The sequence below is a fragment of the Eumetopias jubatus genome, unplaced genomic scaffold, assembly GCF_037043125.1.
Source record: "Eumetopias jubatus isolate StellerSeaLion01/CBP00866 unplaced genomic scaffold, mEumJub1_p1.0 scaffold_9, whole genome shotgun sequence".
Classification (NCBI taxonomy): domain Eukaryota; kingdom Metazoa; phylum Chordata; class Mammalia; order Carnivora; family Otariidae; genus Eumetopias; species Eumetopias jubatus.
The window spans coordinates 57678340-57694885 of NW_028274815.1; the positions used below are offsets into that span (position 1 = coordinate 57678340).

Consider the following 16546-nt stretch of genomic DNA (forward strand, 5'->3'; position numbering starts at 1 on the left):
ATAAAATCTTTAAACAAACAAACAAAAAACCCATTGCACATACAACATAAACTCATTAGGTCTCTGAGACACTCTCCTTGATCCGTTTATCAAGGTGGGAAATGTGAACAACTGGTCTTGGGAGTATACATGAAAGTGAGGGAACACTGCTATACCGTATGGTTTAGGCTAAGTATACCTACCTGGTACCAAATTTAGCATTTTATAAACTGGAAACCATTTTGTAGAAAATTCCTTTATTATAGTGCAAATAACTTTCAGCAGTGACATAATAATGTAAGAACACATTTAGCAACATTTTACACCACGCAGTAAATAAGAAAGTGTTTCTTTGAAAATACGTCATCATAAGAACATTATTCCTACATTAATGCCGGAAAATGCCAAGGCTGTTTCTCTCAAGGCAACAGGGGTCCCTCCCTCTTTTTGGATATTTCCTTCTTAATAGAAATGAAAGGATTTGCCATTTTAACAAGCCACCATCATTTCCCAGAGTGACTTCTTAGGGGGTTTTGAACTGAGGTTGGCAAGATTTGAAATGGGGTTTCAGATTTTAAAAAAATAAGAATTTTAAGACAATTCTGGGACAGCCCAGAAAGTAGAAGTCACTTCTATTAAAGTAGATATATACATTCACTCGAATTTTGATGCAGAAATGGACAGATTGTCTAAAGCCTGCCTTTTATTCCCCCAGAGCCTGATTGTTATTTATACTCCTTGGTTTTGGTCACGTTGCAAAATTAGGGCTCTGGTCAGAAATAACTCCTTACATACCCAAATGCTTTCCTGTGAAACTTTAAATTGCACTTTCCACCCTGAATTCCCACCTTAGATCTCACATGCCAATGAGAGGCGAGAACATTGTTTCTAGTTTACAGCTAATGAGTAACACAGCCCACCCCCTGCTAATTGAGCTGTACCTGAATCAAACCATCACATCATTTAGATGAATTCCAACAGGCTTAACCAAGAGGTTCCCACTGGGCCTCCCAGAGAAAGGAAGGGTTAACAGTGTATGTTTACACAGAGCTGCCTAAGGGCTTGGCAGCTAAGCGGTTAGCTGATAGGTAGAGAGAACAGTGTCACTTCCAATTAGTCACAAGCCCAGCTCCTCTGGTTTCTGCTGAATTATGCAGTGTGTGGGGATGGAGGGCCACTCAAAGGAAACCTCCCGTGGGGGGGATCTTCCACCAAAACCCCTACAAATACGGTTCAGGGTACCCTCGAAGTGTCTGCACAAACACGCCTCAAAATCTAGTGGCTTTCTAAACCACGAGAAGTGAATCACAGGCTTGAAAATACCTGGAGCCAAAGAACAGCCCTCTTGGCTGAATATGGCCGATTAAGTCAGCTGGTACATAAAGCTTTTCAATGCTCAGCCAGTCTTGTTGGATAAGGTTATCTTCTTCTATAACACAATGGAACTGTGCTAAATAGTTTCGAAGTTGAGAAGTACCCAAATATATCACCTATAAAAAAATTCACGATTTTAGTTTGCTTTTTTCTTAGACTTTGGTACTGAAACACTGTCTACATTCTTGACACGTGAAAACGATGTGGCCACTTCCGTGCCTCTGCATGTTGTGTAAAAAAACTCAAAAGCAAAGCACAAGGACATGTCATAACGTGACGCAGTATGCTGTGCAAACAAAACCTAAATTGTATATAAATACATCCCCACCCCAGATCCCCCTTGTCCCTCCCCACTACCTGACCAAAGCAATGCCAAGGCTCCTCCTCTCCAGGGCCAGCGCAGTTTGTGAAGCCCCGCACTCAGGACTCCAGCCATCCTTTGCCGTGCGGTGATATTCACACCACTGCAGCCTCCTCCTGGAGATGCTCTGCTGTCCCATCAGCTCCGCAAACGCAGGGAAACTCCTACAGCTTAATTTGAAACATTCACACTATGGGCTGGACTCCAGGGATCTGGAGTTCTGGGAGTTAACCTTCCAGATAAACTAACTGGATCATTTCCTAATCTGGATCCCCCCTTATCCTAATGTCTCAGCACAGCTAACACAGTAGGAAGCAACCTCTCCTCTGAAGTTCCAAAGGCATTGCTTAGAGATACTGGTGAGGGTCACATAATAAAAGTAATACAATGAGCTAACAGCTTAAGTTGATATAAATTATTTCCAAGTAAGTTATTTGGGGCCATTTGCTTCTGCTTTACACTGCATTCCAGAATCATTTTCATAGTATACTTTTGAAAGTTTATATAATAGTTATTTAAAAAATTGTCTCCGCAATCACCTCTTACATGTTTTCAGTTAGTTTAATAACAACTTAACAAGCTGTTATAAAGACCTAGGCAAAAGTAGTTAATTAGTCTTAAGGAAGCCAATACTGTGCTAATTCAGAGTAAAGAGAAAACGTGATATAAATAGAATTTATGTAATCGTCGATTACTTGAAGGGCAGTTTTATCAAAATGTTGCAAACTTTTCCCAAAAGCACTTACAGCAATTTATATCAAGAGATCCTAAGTTTAGGGGTATGGAAGATAACAATTCTTTCATGACTGTAATATGTAATTTTCCCCTTTGGACCTAAGATATCTGTACATTCAAAAGTTCGTAACTTGCTATTTTTGAGACGTTAATCATTCTCTAATACGTACATTGAGTATAAATAAATACGAGAAAGCTTTAAAAATCTGAATTAACGTTATGCTGTGCAAAAACCAAAAAACAAGAATAAATCCAAAACAAAGCCAACCAAACCTTGAACAACCTACATTCTATGTAAATACCCTGACTAAAATGTTGGTTGTGCTACACACTTCACTTCACCTCAGTGCAGAAATGAGTTGATCTCGGTGTACCATCTTTGTTGGCGGTGGTGTTAAGTCTTAAGCACTTTTGTTTCTAAGTATTCCCTTGCTTTGAAAAGATGAATAACTTGCTACCAAATCACAAATTATCACAAATCCATGTCAGTTTAGTCTGAATAAAATCCAGCATAAATGTATTACTTTGTTCTGGAAATAATGGCTCGGTGTCTTTGTTCTGACAGCTTCCTAAGGGCAAACCACAGTTTGAAGTTGACGTTTTGGGTTTAAACTGCACAGAAAGAAGAGACAGTGAAGCCTGCTTTTTGTTTTTGTTTTCTTTTTAAGTCTCCAGGTCTGGCTGGGACACTTCTTCCAGACCCACAGTCAGATAATTGTGGCACCTGATCCTATTTGAAATAGAGGTGGTTTAAACAGCATCAACCAAGCTTAGTGATCTGGAGGTCCCCGTTTATCTTTATGGTGTCAATTGCAGATAACGTCTGAATGCGGTGGTAGAAATCAAAAAGTTGGTGTCCATCCACAAACACTCTGAAACGTGGGTGCTCACAGAGAATTTCCACCTGGAAGAAACAAAATCATAAGCTCAATTCACAATTTCAATGAACCCTGATGGGGAGAACAAACACACAATACTTCACTTTAGAGAAAGGCAACATCTTCAGTGGTTCTCAAACCTTGGAATCATACAGAAGTGCAACACAGGCTGCTGGACGCCTCACCCCCAAAATTTTCGATTTAGTAGGTCTAGGGTAAGATCTAAGAATCTGCATTTGCATCACGTTCTAACATGATGCTGCTATTGCTGGAATGAGGAACACACCTTGTGAACCATTGTTCTTCACTCTTCACTATCCTTTAAAGATTTTAATTGTTCATGCTTGCACACTTCTCCGTTCTCTTTGTACTCCAGAAAGTAACGTAAAGCAGCACAGAGTTATTTATATGGCACTTAAGGCTTCCATGGTCATCCCCTGAACCTATCCCACCCTCAGAGGAAACCATCGCAGAGATAAACTGGTACCCACTTAGAAGCATGTAATAACAGTCTAGGCATTTAACCATGGTAAACACTAAAGCAGAGAGAAGGGTACACAGTAATTACCACTGGATCAAGGATGTGTAATTAACAAGGCTTTGTTAAGCCAAACAGAAATGCTGATTCCATAAAAGCTTTTTCTTCCTCTTTTCCTTAAGTAATTCACCATAGATTTTAATCACTGGTTCTGTGCTATGTATTTATTAAAAGCATTGGTGGCCACCATGTAAGAAGAGACTTCATATGTGATATTAGTCACATTTAATTCATATTATTACTAAAATTATATCACCAAGAAGGGCTGATTTCATTTCAGTTTGGTTGTTGGGGAGCATTATATTCCTCTTGGCAGACAGAAGCTCTGGTTACTCATACTCATGAGCTACGCATTAAGATTCATCATTAAGAAACTGTCACAGTCAAAAAAAAGGAAAGAAAGAAAGAAAGAAACTGTCATAGTCAAGAGGAGCCTAAGGGGCCATTATCATTCTAGAGAAGGGGGAGGGCACGGCTAATATGTACGGGTACCTTCCCCAGACTATGATTAGAAGGACAACAATCTCAATTCTATCACTGACGTAAAAGTCATGGTTCTTATCCCCCCCTCACCAGATGTTATGATGAGAAGAAAAATTACTACTTCTTTATAAGGCCCTTGTAAATGTCTAGATAAAGAGCAACAGGTTAAGGGTAGTTGTGCTTTATTAGGCATATATGCAACATGGAGCTTTTCACTGAGCTGTTATTATTGTGATGTATGTTAACAAGGTGTAATACAAACAACTTCATCACCAGGCCTGGTATTTCAATAAATCCTTTCCTAACACATTACCCACATTACTTGCATCTCTTACTCGGCACTTCATAAGGAAGGTGCTACTAATATTGCTTGGCTGGATGGGAAGTTTGGGTTGTGCTTCCTGCCCACTAGATAGTGGAGAGCCAAGTTATACCCATCTGGGCCCAAGGGAAGGAATCTGTCAGCCATACAGCCTGTGACAATAAAACAGACTGAGGTTTCTTAACCAGAGGGAGACACAAGGACCAGACCTCATTAGCAAAAGTAACAAGAGAAAATGAAAAGATTATCACTATTGTTCTTAAAAAAAGTCACCACTAATAAGGTTTAGGGCTCCTTATAGATTGAAAAAAAATGAGGAAATTTCTAGCATTTATTATTTATTAATCAATCAGGATATTTTGGGACAGGTATAGATTACGTGCCTAGTACTAGGTTGAGTACTACATAGAAAAGTATTTATTCTTAACAATCTGGACATGGGTTTATTTACTAAATGTACTGGCTAAACAGAGCCAAGAGCTACTATGGTGAGTATCAGTTTGTATCAGCAAACAGGGCTCTTTTGATCATTTTTCTTTTTTTCACCATCAGGTGACAAATTTCCTAGACATGGAAAAATTCTGGCTGCTTAAAGCATTTCTTGGCGTACGCTAGAGGAGCAGAGCACCATCACCCCACCAGTGGCTGCAGTGGAAGCGCTCGAGGTACTCACCCTGAACGGCTGGTCTGGGATGAATGGAAAGTAAGGGATTGCGGATTGTTCTTCACCTCTTTCGCCAGATATACAAGAATTTCTGAGTAGTTGCCGGTCTGTGAACACAGCTTTGAGTTCAATGGCCACATCGGCAGGAGGGTCTTCGGAGTCACCACAGGTCAAGCTGATGGCAAAGCTGAAAAGAACATCGTTTCATTTATTCTGGGTTTGGCTATCATCGACCCAGGCTCCCATAGTTCCTCTTTCTCCTTGGGGTTTGTCTGCTTTGAATGGGCCACTACTCTTTCCATAGGAGATGAGACTATGTCTGGAGGAGGAGGATTACAATCAAGCCCAGTATTTTATTTATTTATTTATTTTTCTTTAAGAATTTATTTATTTGACAGAGAGAGACACAGTGAGAGAGGGAACACAAGCAGGGGCAGTGGGAGAGGGAGAAGCAGGCTTCCTGCTGAGCCAGGAGCCAGATTCGGGGTTCGATCCCAGAACCGTGGGATCATGACCTGAGCCGAAGGCAGACCCTTAACAACTGAGCCACCCAGGCGCCCCCAAGCCAGGTATTTTAATACCGAAAGGAGACTCTGGTAAGAATTTCAGTGGAGTTGAACATGACTAACATTAGGGATTTCAGATACCCCAAACCACCCACACATCTGTCTTAATCCATTTCAGAATTTTCAAAAACAGCCCCAGAAATTGACCGGAGGAAATAATGTCTTGTAATATTTGCTTGTCATTTATATTGGTAGATCTTGCTCCAAGCACCATGTTTAAAAACCCTCAAAAAAAAAAAAAAATCCTTTGGCTTCCTCAAGGGTCAAAGAGAAAATGATGTGGACCTATATTTATAATCTCTGATATAAATAGCTGTCTGGAGAAATGATGGCTGGGATTCATACACATTCTTTTCATGGGAACGTGGTACTTTCTTGGCACTTCCAACTAGCAACACTGGCCACAGGGAGAAGAGGAGGAGCAAGCAACCACAAGAGTGGGCAGGGCCTTGTAACTGCCCAATAAGCTTTGGGGTGACAAGGACTCTCTGGCTTACCTCTCTGGGTTGAGGTCTACAATGCCCATCACCAACACCTTCTTGCCTGGTCTCATGCCACCTTTAATGTGCCCACAAAATGGAACTATCTGCAAAGGAGGACAGGAGAAACAGGAAGTTTCTGTCTGGGAAGAGCCAAGCCCTCAGATCCTGAGGACCTGACCCATCAGAAAATGCAATTAGAAAGGAAAAAGGTGCAGGCAGAGACACAGAGCCCAGAACGAAATCACTTACCAAGCGTGGGAAGTACACGTCGGCTTGAACTGGAGAGCCCAAGGAGTTGTTTAAATGCCCATCATCTAGTTTCTAAAAATAGCAGCACACAGATTGGCTTTCCAGAGGGTCTAGTTTTAGGGGGCGTGGGGGCTGGGAGGAGAAGGGGAGGGAGTGGGGAAGCACCTATACAAATCTGGCTGAATCCAGCAGCCTTCACAGGACACAGGCAGCGTCTGCAGATGCTGCCACCTCACAGCCCATTGAATAACCGCATAAAGCCCGGGAACAAAACCCGTCCCTTCCACCCGGTAGCTCAGCTTCTGAAGATCCCCAGACCTTCAGATCTAGATCAAAATCCAGGTCGAGGCACGCCTGGGAGCCAGAGCCCCGCGTCGGAGGAGGGGAGGCCCCTCTTCAACCGCAAACGTCTCCGGACCCACAGTCGCCCAGGCCTGTCCTGAGGGACCTGGCTGGGGTGCAGGGCCGTGCTCAACTTCTCTCGGGGGCCCTCGGGCCAGACTCATTTCCAAGGGGGAATCCCCGGGACGTCGGAGGCGGCCGCGGGGCGCGCGCCCCAGACACACTCGCACAAGCGCACACTCACACGTGCAACGTGCACACACCTGGCCGCCGGCTGCATGGCACCGCGGGGGCAGTCGGTCACCCCCACGCCGCCGTCCGCCCCCATGCTCCCTCTCTCCGGTGCACCCGGGGCACCCCGCTTGCCCCCCAGGCCGGCCGCTCACAGCCGGCGCTCGCTAACAGGTACTGGGCGCCTTCCCACGCGGGGGACGCCGGGCTGGGCCTCAGCCTCGTCTGCGCCGCAGCCAGGCTGAGCAGGCGGCGGCGTGCGGGGCCGCGGGAAAGGGGCGCCTCGTGTGCACCCCTCCGCACTCACCACCGCGGTATCGCTGTCGGCCACCGATCCCGCCATCTTCTTGCACCGCGCGCCGGGGTGCACGGCTGGCGGCCCCGCGGCGGCGGCGGCGGCGGCGGCGGGGGACGTGGGACGCGGCGCGCGGGCGGGGATCCCGGGGCGGTCCTGCGCCGGGCGGGGGCGCGGGTCCGAGGCTGGCCCGGCGCGCGCGCGCGCGCGCGCGCACACACACACACACACACACACACGGGCGCGCGCGCGCGCACGCCTGAGGCCAGGCGCCGACCCGGCAGGCTGGGCCGGGGTGGAGGGGGAAGGGAGCGGGAGGGCGGCGCGGGCCGGGAGGTCGGAGGCGGCCGCCGCTGCCGGGGCCGGGGCTGCAGAGTCCGGGCTGCTTTCTTCCTCGGGGTGCTGCTGTCGCCTCCCGAGGCAGAAAGGTGACGAGGGCCGCGTCGCGCTGGCCCTGGGCGGCATTTAAAGGCCGCTGGGGCCCGGCTCGGGAACTGGGAACAGGGCGGGGACCCGGCTGGGCTGCCGCGGCTTGCTCAGCTTGCCCTGCCCCTCGGCCATTGGAAGGTGGTGGGAGGCTGAAAGGGGGAGGGACGGGCCAGTCGCAGTCGGGGCGTGCGGGAGGGCGGCGGCCCTGGGGGCTGGGGAAGTAGGGACCAGGGCCTGCCAGGTGACAGGTGCTTGTGACACCTTCGCCCCTCCCTTCCAGCCAACCTCCTTTCTTCTGTCACGTCCTGGGGCAGGTGGAACGGTGGAGGCTGAGGTCGAGGGAAGACTGGTGGGGGGGCGGTATTCCAGAGCTCCAGATTTCTTTCAGAAAATTCCAACAAAGTGGAAGAGAAGATGGATTCGTTCGGCCCTCTAGGGTAGAAAGATAATGCGAGGGCTCTAGATTTGCGTAAATAAATATTTGACCCGAAAGCAAGAGGCAGAGAGGACTCAGGGTAAGGACTTTTTTTTTTTTTTTTAAATCCCAGGAGGCTAGATACAGAATAGGCGTCTCTCTCCCTTTTGGACTGATGGGCGGGTCTGGGCCACCCTGGAGGCTCTCCAGGACAGGGGTCTGGCTATGTCTTACCAAGCGGAACTGCTCCGAGTCCTCAGCCCCCACTGGGCCCCGTTTTTCACACGAGGGCCAATAAGTTTCTCACTGGGAAACTCCTTATATCCTTTGTAGAGTAATTCCCAGGGGTACAGCCCTCTTTTAGTCCAAGGCACAAATTCCTTTTTGGCATTTCCACATTAGGATGATTATGTAACTTCTTAGATAAAGCTGTATCAACATACTCTCTATTAGGTGACATCTTGGTTTAAACATTCCATTGCATGAATCACCAGGGTGTTTTACACTCATAAGCAGGGAGCATGTGTGACCTGCTGCAGTCCCAGAGGGGCCCTCACAGGCTCCCTTCCGGCCAGAGCTGCTGGCTGTGTGGCCTGGAACATCACTGCAGCTTTTGTGTCTTAGCTTTCCCTTTATGGACCAGAGCTAATCGTAGTAATCTCAGTCCAGTAGGGAGAATTACCTGCACACATCAGTACGCCACAGTCCTATCCTTTGTGTACTCTGAAGTAGAGACTCAGATGCAACACAGTTGTGGTTCACATTTTTGATCTTGTTTGCAAGTCTTAGCTCAAAATCACACCTTAGTGATTGTTTAAAATATATAGGCAGTTATAAGAAACTATTGACATTTTGAAAGCACACTTGGATATATCTCGGTTTCTGAGAGTCTGGTATGGGGAAAAACCATCGAAGTCATTTTTTGTCATTAGTTAAGTGTGACAGAATACATCTTGGTGGTTAAAGAGCCTGTGCCCTGGGTTCAAATCCTGTCTCTACAGTTTACTAGCTGAGTGATCTTGGACAAGTTTCTAAGCTTTTCTGTGCCTTAATTTCTTCATCTGTGAACCAGAGATGGCGGTGATGTTCCTAGTGCCTTCTTGTTGGGAAGATTAAGTAAATGGGTTCTTGTACCTTCCTTAGAATAGTACCTGGTCCATAGTAGCACTCACTCTACAAAAATACTCAGTGCCTGCCACGTACCAGGCACTGGGGATCCAGCAGGGAATTTTTTTGTTGTTGATCTTCTAGTGGGGAAAGGCAGTCCATAAACAAATAAATACATAATATGTCAGGCAGTAAAAGTGCTAGAAAAAAATAGGAAAGAAAGTAAGGTGGGAGAGAGAGATAGGAGGTGGAGTGGTGTTATTTACATAGGGGTGGACAGGGAAGCCACCTCTGGTAAAGTGATGTTTGATAAGACCCCTGAAGAAAGGGAAGGCGGAGGGAGTCCTTTGGAAGTCTGGAAGAAGAGGTTTCTGGTGGAGTGAACTGCAAGGAAAAAGTCCCAGGTGAAGTATGCGAAGAGTGTTGGGTGCTTGGACAGAAGAGATAAATAATTACCAATAGAATAGGCCCCATAGACCATGTGAGGATTGGCTTTTACTTGAGAGAGGGGGGAAGACATTGGAAGTTTCTGAGCAAAGGAGTGACATAGTTTTCCCTCTGTTGTAGATGCATCCCTCTGGCTGCTGTGTGGAGTGGCCTTTGTGGGGCGGGGAGTGCCCAGGAGGGAGGGTACAGGCAGGACTCCTCCACCGGGCCAGCAAGATATAATGGCGGCTCAGACACCCGGTGGAAGTGATAAAGATGTGAAAAGCCGTGGGCCCTTGAGAAGTCCTAGCTGTTACCATTTATGCAGCTTTGAGAGTTCATACTGACTTCTGAGCCTGTTTCCTCCCTTGCAAAATGAAGGGTTGGGTTCATTCATCATTCCTTCTGAGCTCTTAGAAAGTTCTTGGGGTTCCTGAAAAGATGTGTAAATACCATCTGAATTTGAATGGGTTTGAGAGTAAGGGCTGCTGAATGAAAGCAATCTTGGGTTGAATCTTGGCTTGATAAGTGATTTTATAAGGTGAAGAATAATCCTTTAATTTTTTTGTAAGTGGCGTTGAAGATATTTGGATTGCTTGAGCTGTGTTTCTTACATCTTGGGAATTTAAAGAACAGGAAGGTACTGAACCGTCCCAGAATACTTTGACGTGGAAAATTGCCTTTTATCCCAAAAATGCTTGATTCCTTCTCAGTCTACAGAATGACTTATTTTAAATATGAAGAGAAAGGAGAAAGCCTAAATGAATTTTTTATTCTAATTAAAGCTGAACAGAGTCAAACTACTTTTTACAGGGAAAAGTTATTAGCAAATTAATGAATTATAGAGCTGTATTTTTATTCCTAGTTGTGTAGAGAAGGCAGACTGCTCTGTACTCGGATTTCAGGCATTTGTGTCTAAAACAACATTAACCAAGACTGTGACCCTTTTATGAGATGCACCAGTGAAATTTCCAAGATGAACTGCACTACTACTGGAAAATGCTAAAAAGGCTAAAGAAGGGGGGTGGTGCAGTCAAACAGATGGTTAACATCAAAAAAGAAGTATAAACAGGTCTTTGAAGATTTTGCTAAATGATCTTCCCAGATGAAAAGAGTAGATCACTTCCTTTTTTCCTTCCCATTTAATGTGTTTTATTCACATGTGTGCAGGCCGCATTTCTAATATTGGGAAGAGACTACAGCATTGATGTCAACTAAACAACTATTTTATGGCTATTGTTTTGTTCTATGATACCATGGACCAAAAAGAAATACTTGAAAAGGCCCAAGTCTTGTCTTCCAGGCACTCACAGCTCACTCTGGGAACCAATGGCAGAATGTCGTGGTTGGTAAGGTAATAAAGGCCTCACACCTACAGCCCGAGCACTGAGCGGGGCAGTCAGTTGCATTTGGAGGCTTAAGTCGGCTTCCTGGAGGAGGTGGCAAATTTCTGATCAAAAGCGTACAGCGACTTCCACAGTCCCGAAAAAGCATGTCTTCAAACACCACATCACAGCTCCATTTATGGTCTGAGTTCTAAATCCAGTCTTCTCTATTCTCTCTGGCCCAGCAACTAGCTAAAGCCATGTCTCAGAGGTTGCGTTTTGTCTCCCGCCCTGGTACAGATGGACATGCCTTGTTTCCCTGCCCTGTGCCTGCCTTCGTAGGCTTTCTGCGGGCCCTGACCCCCTCGGCCTGACTTTGACCTTCTCACCGCCTGTTTTCTCTGTGTGTATAGACACGTTGGCTGGAGCAGGTTTTCCTAACCTCAGCGCCATTGACATTGTAGGCTGGGAAATCCTTTGTTGTAGGGGGGCTGTCCTGTGCATTATAGGATGTTCAGCACTAGATGACAGTAATGTCACCCCCTACTCTGAAGATGTCCTCAGACATTGACAAATGTACCCCATGGGGTGCAGGTGGGGAGTGCAAAATTGCCTCCCATTCAGGACCTGCTATCTAGAAGGTGCTCTAAGATTCCTATTATTCAGGGGCACCTGGGTGGCTCAGTCATTAAACGTCTGCCTTCAGCTCAGGTCATGATCCCAGGGTCCTGGGATTGAGCCCCGCATCGGGGGAGTCTGTTTCTCCCTCTCCACCTGCCGCTCCGCCTGCTTTGTGCTCTCTCTCTCTGTCTCTCAAATAAATAAATAAAATCTTCTTTAAAAAAGATTCCCATTATTCATATTTTTATACATGATATGAAATGTATCCAATCTAATCTAGAGTAAACTTGCACATCAGAAACGCCTTCTTTTGTATTTGGTGAGTCATCACTTCCTGATACTACATGAGCACTTCACAAGTGGTCGCACAAAGAACACCTAAGATGAAGGGGCACCTGTGAAAGCCCCTGTAGCTATAACTCCCAGCTCAAAATGTCTTTGTAATATTGAGAAATTTGCATTGTTTTATCATACTGCCATGTTTATTTTTGATATAAACCTAATGTGCTCCCTACACCCTTAACTACAGTAAAATTGAAGTATCCCAAGTGTTTACCTTCTTTTATCCTGTGGCTTGGTGCCTTCCCCACCCCAGGCCCTAAAGGCTGGTTGCAGCCTATTTTGAGGGATGACACTGCACAGTTTTATAGGCCCGTCAGGCTTTCCACTCTCCCTAATTATTTTTGCCAGGCCAGTCTCTGCTCATGATAAATATTCATGTAAGTGGCAAAATACACAAAGTCAGCATCCTTTTGCTTACCTAGTTAGGTAGGAGGGCACACATTTTATCAAGCTCTTTTTCTATATTTCAGTACATGATTAAAGTCCTTAATTATTGTAGGAACAATGCTCACCGTTATCAAATAATTATTTTAGACACGCATACATTTGTGTTGTACCAAAGTAATCAGGCGACAACCATAAAACTTGGCAGTCAATGGCAGTTCCTAACATTTCATTATTTTCAGTTTATTTATGAGGAAACTAGAACCAGCCTCCTGCTTGTGTTTTAATTACAGGCACAAGAAGGATTGATTTCAGAAAACCTCCTCGCCGAGGAAGAGAATAATGAGCCCATCCCCCCGAGGCTTCAGAGGTACTTGCTCTTTCCTACCCAGGGGATGTCACTGTGGGCCCTTTAGAGTGTGTGAGAGCCGCTGGGGTGCACCCTGTCCTGAGAGCTCACTCCCGGGAAGGGTGACAAGAGCTGCCGGGGAAGTGAAAGCCTTCTGCGAAGGAAAACAGAAAGAACACTGCTTCCAGCGTTTGGAACTGGCAGCTTGAATGAAAGATATTTTAAGATTCTCTCCAGCATGGCATTGGGCGTATCCTGAGAGCTGAGGATGCGCTTCTGGGGCTTCTCCCCAGCCTCACCTTTCAGTGATTCCAAGAGGAGGATCTGGTCTTCAGCCAGTCTTTTTGCCAGTGAGGAATATGACAGGCCTGTGTGACAGCGCCCCAGGCCTAATTTCACTCTTCTCATTGTGCTTGATGTTTCTGTTTTCATTTGCTGGTTTAGAGTCCTCTCTTTTATTGCGTCTGTGATTTTACTTTCTTGTTGTCAAGTGGCAGAAAGGGTTCCTTATTTTGTAGTTTCATGGAAACTTGCGTGGCTCAGCTGGGTGGAAGGAGACCAACACATTCGGATTTAGCAGTCATTTGGAGATCCCAGCTAGTGGGGAGGAAAACTCAGGTGGCAGGCTGCCAGGTGGTCGTTTGGTTTTTAGAGGAAATGTGGTTGGGTGACACAGATTTCTGGATTTCTTACAGGGTGAGCTACACAGAGTAGGGATTAACACAGCGCAGCTTCTGAGCAGACCACCAACCAGCCAGGAGAGACCTGGAAATTTAAACTTGGAATCCAAATTTGACCAATCAAAGAGATTCAGAGAAAACAGATTTCATTTATTTATTCATTCATTTATTATTTATTTATTATTCTTTCTGGAGCTGGGCTCCATTTTGGTCATCATTATGATAATTTTTTACTTTCAAAAAAAAAAAAGGAGAAGAAGAAGAAGAAAAACAACCATACACATGCTTGCACTTAAAATACTTGCCTTCTTCTTCCGTATGACTTTCTTTTTTCTTTTTATTGTTATGTTAATCACCATACATTACATCATTAGTTTTTGATGTAGTGTTCCATGATTCATTGTTTGCGTATAACACCCAGTGCTCCATGCAGAATGTGCCCTCCTTAATACCCATCACCAGGCTAACCCATCCCCCCACCCCCTCCCCTCTAGAACCCTGTTTGTTTTTCAGAGTCCATCGTCTCTCATGGTTCGTCCCCCCTCCGATTCCCCCCTCTTCATTCTTCCCCTCCTGCTATCTTCTTCTTCTTCTTCTTCTTCTTTTTTTTTTTTAACATATAATGTATTATTTGTTTCAGAGGTACAGGTCTGTGATTCAACAGTCTTACACAATTCACAGCGCTCACCATAGCACATACCCTCCCCAATGTCTATCACCCAGCCACCCCATCCCTCCCACCCCCCACCACTCCAGCAACACTCAGTTTGTTTCCTGAGATTAAGAATTCCTCATATCAGTGTCCATATGACTTTCTTAAGCCCAGAAAATAGAAATAAAATGTTTTGAATCCAGAGGCTGGTTACATTCCACTTCCAATCAGATAACAGATTTTCTATCTAAATTTAGATTATCTGCTACATGTTTATTTTAGGTCTGAATTGTTTAAATGATTAATTTATCTCACAGAGAAAGATTAAATGACGAGTTGAAGAAAATGTTTTAAATAGCAGAAGAAGTTCACATTGGCAGTCTACACTGATTAAACTCCTCACATTTCATTCATTCACAACCTTGGCCTGAGTTGGTTAGTGTTGCTCCTACACCTAAGAATAAGTTGGAACTCTATAAATTCACTGGGGCTTGGCCTAGGCATGACTTTTCAAGATTGCTGGCAAGCGTGCCTCTGTGTGTGTGTGTGTGTGTGTGTGTCAAGGCTGGGTTGAATGGGGACAGAGGGAAATTTTCAACTTATCTTAAAAGCCAATCCTCATTTTAATTACCAAGAATAAACACAAGTAAATTGGGGAGAGGAACCAAGGGAAAACTCCATCAAGAGAAGAGAGGAAACTCATGCTTTAAAAAAAAAAGTTGGGTTTGTTTTTTGTTTGTTTGTTTTGTTGTTTTTGAAATGAGTGAGGCAGAGACACAAGTATTAAATTTATATCCTTTGAAGCTTTCTCTGTTAAGCCAAGTCCCCCTTAACACTAATCTGGAATCTGCCCTCACACAACTGGATTCTTGGCCAGTCCTGCCCACCTCACACATCGGTTACACTTAATGATGCAAAATAGCTCATTTCCCTGGTAATCCCAGCTTCTCCCCTGGAGAGGCTGGTCCACTTCCTCTCTGGTCTTTTAGATTCCTCCCTACTCCTTCTATTAGCTCTGGGCTCTCCTGAGCAGGTTCTTCCTCCACCCGTCTTTAGGGAATAGGTTCTCAGCCTGAAAGAAAATTAAAAACAAACACATCCTGTATACATTCGGTCCTTCTTTGGAAGGCAGAAGTCCCTGTCTTCCCGGAGGCCAATACTCATCTCTCTCTCTCTCTCCCCTTCTCTTTTTGGCAGATAAAGTTTTGTTTTATTGAATAACTGATCTGTGTTATTGCCGAGGCCACTAGGTACAGACAAAAGAGAGGGAGTTTTATTTCTTGGTCTCTTCCTCCTTGGACAGAGTCTTGATGATTTCCTCCTTTGGGCCTGGAGCCACTCTTCACAGCCCTTGTGTGCTTCCTTGGTCTTCGATCTGAGGGCCTCAGCCTGGTCAGCCGGAAGCTTCTGGTAAGCCTTGTCCGCCTTCAGCTTGTGGATGTGTTCCATGAGAATCCGCTTGTTTGTGAACACGTAACCCTTCACTTTCAGATACAGGCTGTGAGACATGCGGTCAATCTCTGGCGCAGAATACCTTCTCAGGCATTCCAGCATTACCTTTTCTCTTACCAATGCCCTTCTGGCAGGCCAAAGGGTTTTTCCGGCACCGAGCATGGGAACAGACAGTCACGGATGATCAGCCCATCTTTGATCAGTTTTCGGATCTGCTGACGGGCGTGGGCGATCTCATTGGTCTCACTGGGGCCAACCAGGCCTTCTTTTTGCCACAGCACAGGACCCTGGAGGCAAGCCTCTTCTGAAGCCTGAGCATAGCATGGCTGCAGCTGCAGTAATAAAAGGAAAGCCATCCTTTTTAATTTTAGTCACTGTTGACAGACTGATGCCATAGCTGGGACAGTCCAAAAAGTATCATCCTATTTCAAGCCAAAGTGATATAGCTAACAATTATTCTAGAGAAGTTACAACCAAGAGTTGGCTCTAGATGATTTACACAGACAAGCCAATGCCAGATACGCTATAAAAGGAAATAAGAAGGAACGGGCTTAGTGAGGACAGACGATGGGTACCTTTTCTGAGTATGGGCAGGATGAGTGTTGTTTCAGGTCTAGTGATGGTTTTAACCTATAATACTGTTCATTCTCAGTGGTCTCCTAGTGGCACATAAAACAGCCACAGGTTCACCTAAAAGCCCTTTGAAATAATGACACAATGCTAAAATAGAGTGTCACCCAGGAATCCAGGAGACGCTGCTTCTTTTAGTAATTGTAGCTCAGCTCCCCTTCCTCAATGTTGAGCTTGATTTAAAAAAGAAGTTGTACCACATCAACCCTCCTTAAGATCACTTGGTGGGTTCTCC

At 45.2% G+C, this 16546-nt stretch overlaps 1 protein-coding gene and 1 pseudogene across 1 annotated transcript; both read right to left on the bottom strand.

The window, feature by feature from the left end:
- Positions 1-219: 219 nt before the first annotated feature.
- On the bottom strand, positions 220-7983 carry LGALSL (galectin like). Its single transcript, XM_028093867.2, has 5 exons — positions 7512-7983; positions 6632-6703; positions 6398-6486; positions 5344-5521; positions 220-3353 (listed from the first exon to the last, which is right to left on the bottom strand). The coding sequence occupies exons 1-5, from the start codon at positions 7962-7964 to the stop codon at positions 3210-3212; spliced, it is 936 nt and encodes a 311-aa protein (XP_027949668.2). The 5' UTR covers positions 7965-7983; the 3' UTR covers positions 220-3209.
- Positions 7984-15502: 7519 nt separating this feature from the next.
- On the bottom strand, positions 15503-16000 carry LOC114201291 (large ribosomal subunit protein eL19 pseudogene; annotated as a pseudogene).
- Between the last annotated feature and the right edge of the window lie 546 nt (positions 16001-16546).

Bases quoted from the DNA above. Each gene is read 5' to 3' on its own strand.
- LGALSL (XM_028093867.2), bottom strand. From the start codon at position 7,964: ATGCCGCCCAGGGCCAGCGCGACGCGGCCCTCGTCACCTTTCTGCCTC. The intron at 6,487-6,631 runs GTAAGTGATTTC...CCTCCTTTGCAG, and splicing joins ACGTGTACTTCCCACGCTTG to ATAGTTCCATTTTGTGGGCA. The intron at 3,354-5,343 runs GTGAGTACCTCG...TGTTTCTTCCAG, and splicing joins TCCCAGACCAGCCGTTCAGG to GTGGAAATTCTCTGTGAGCA.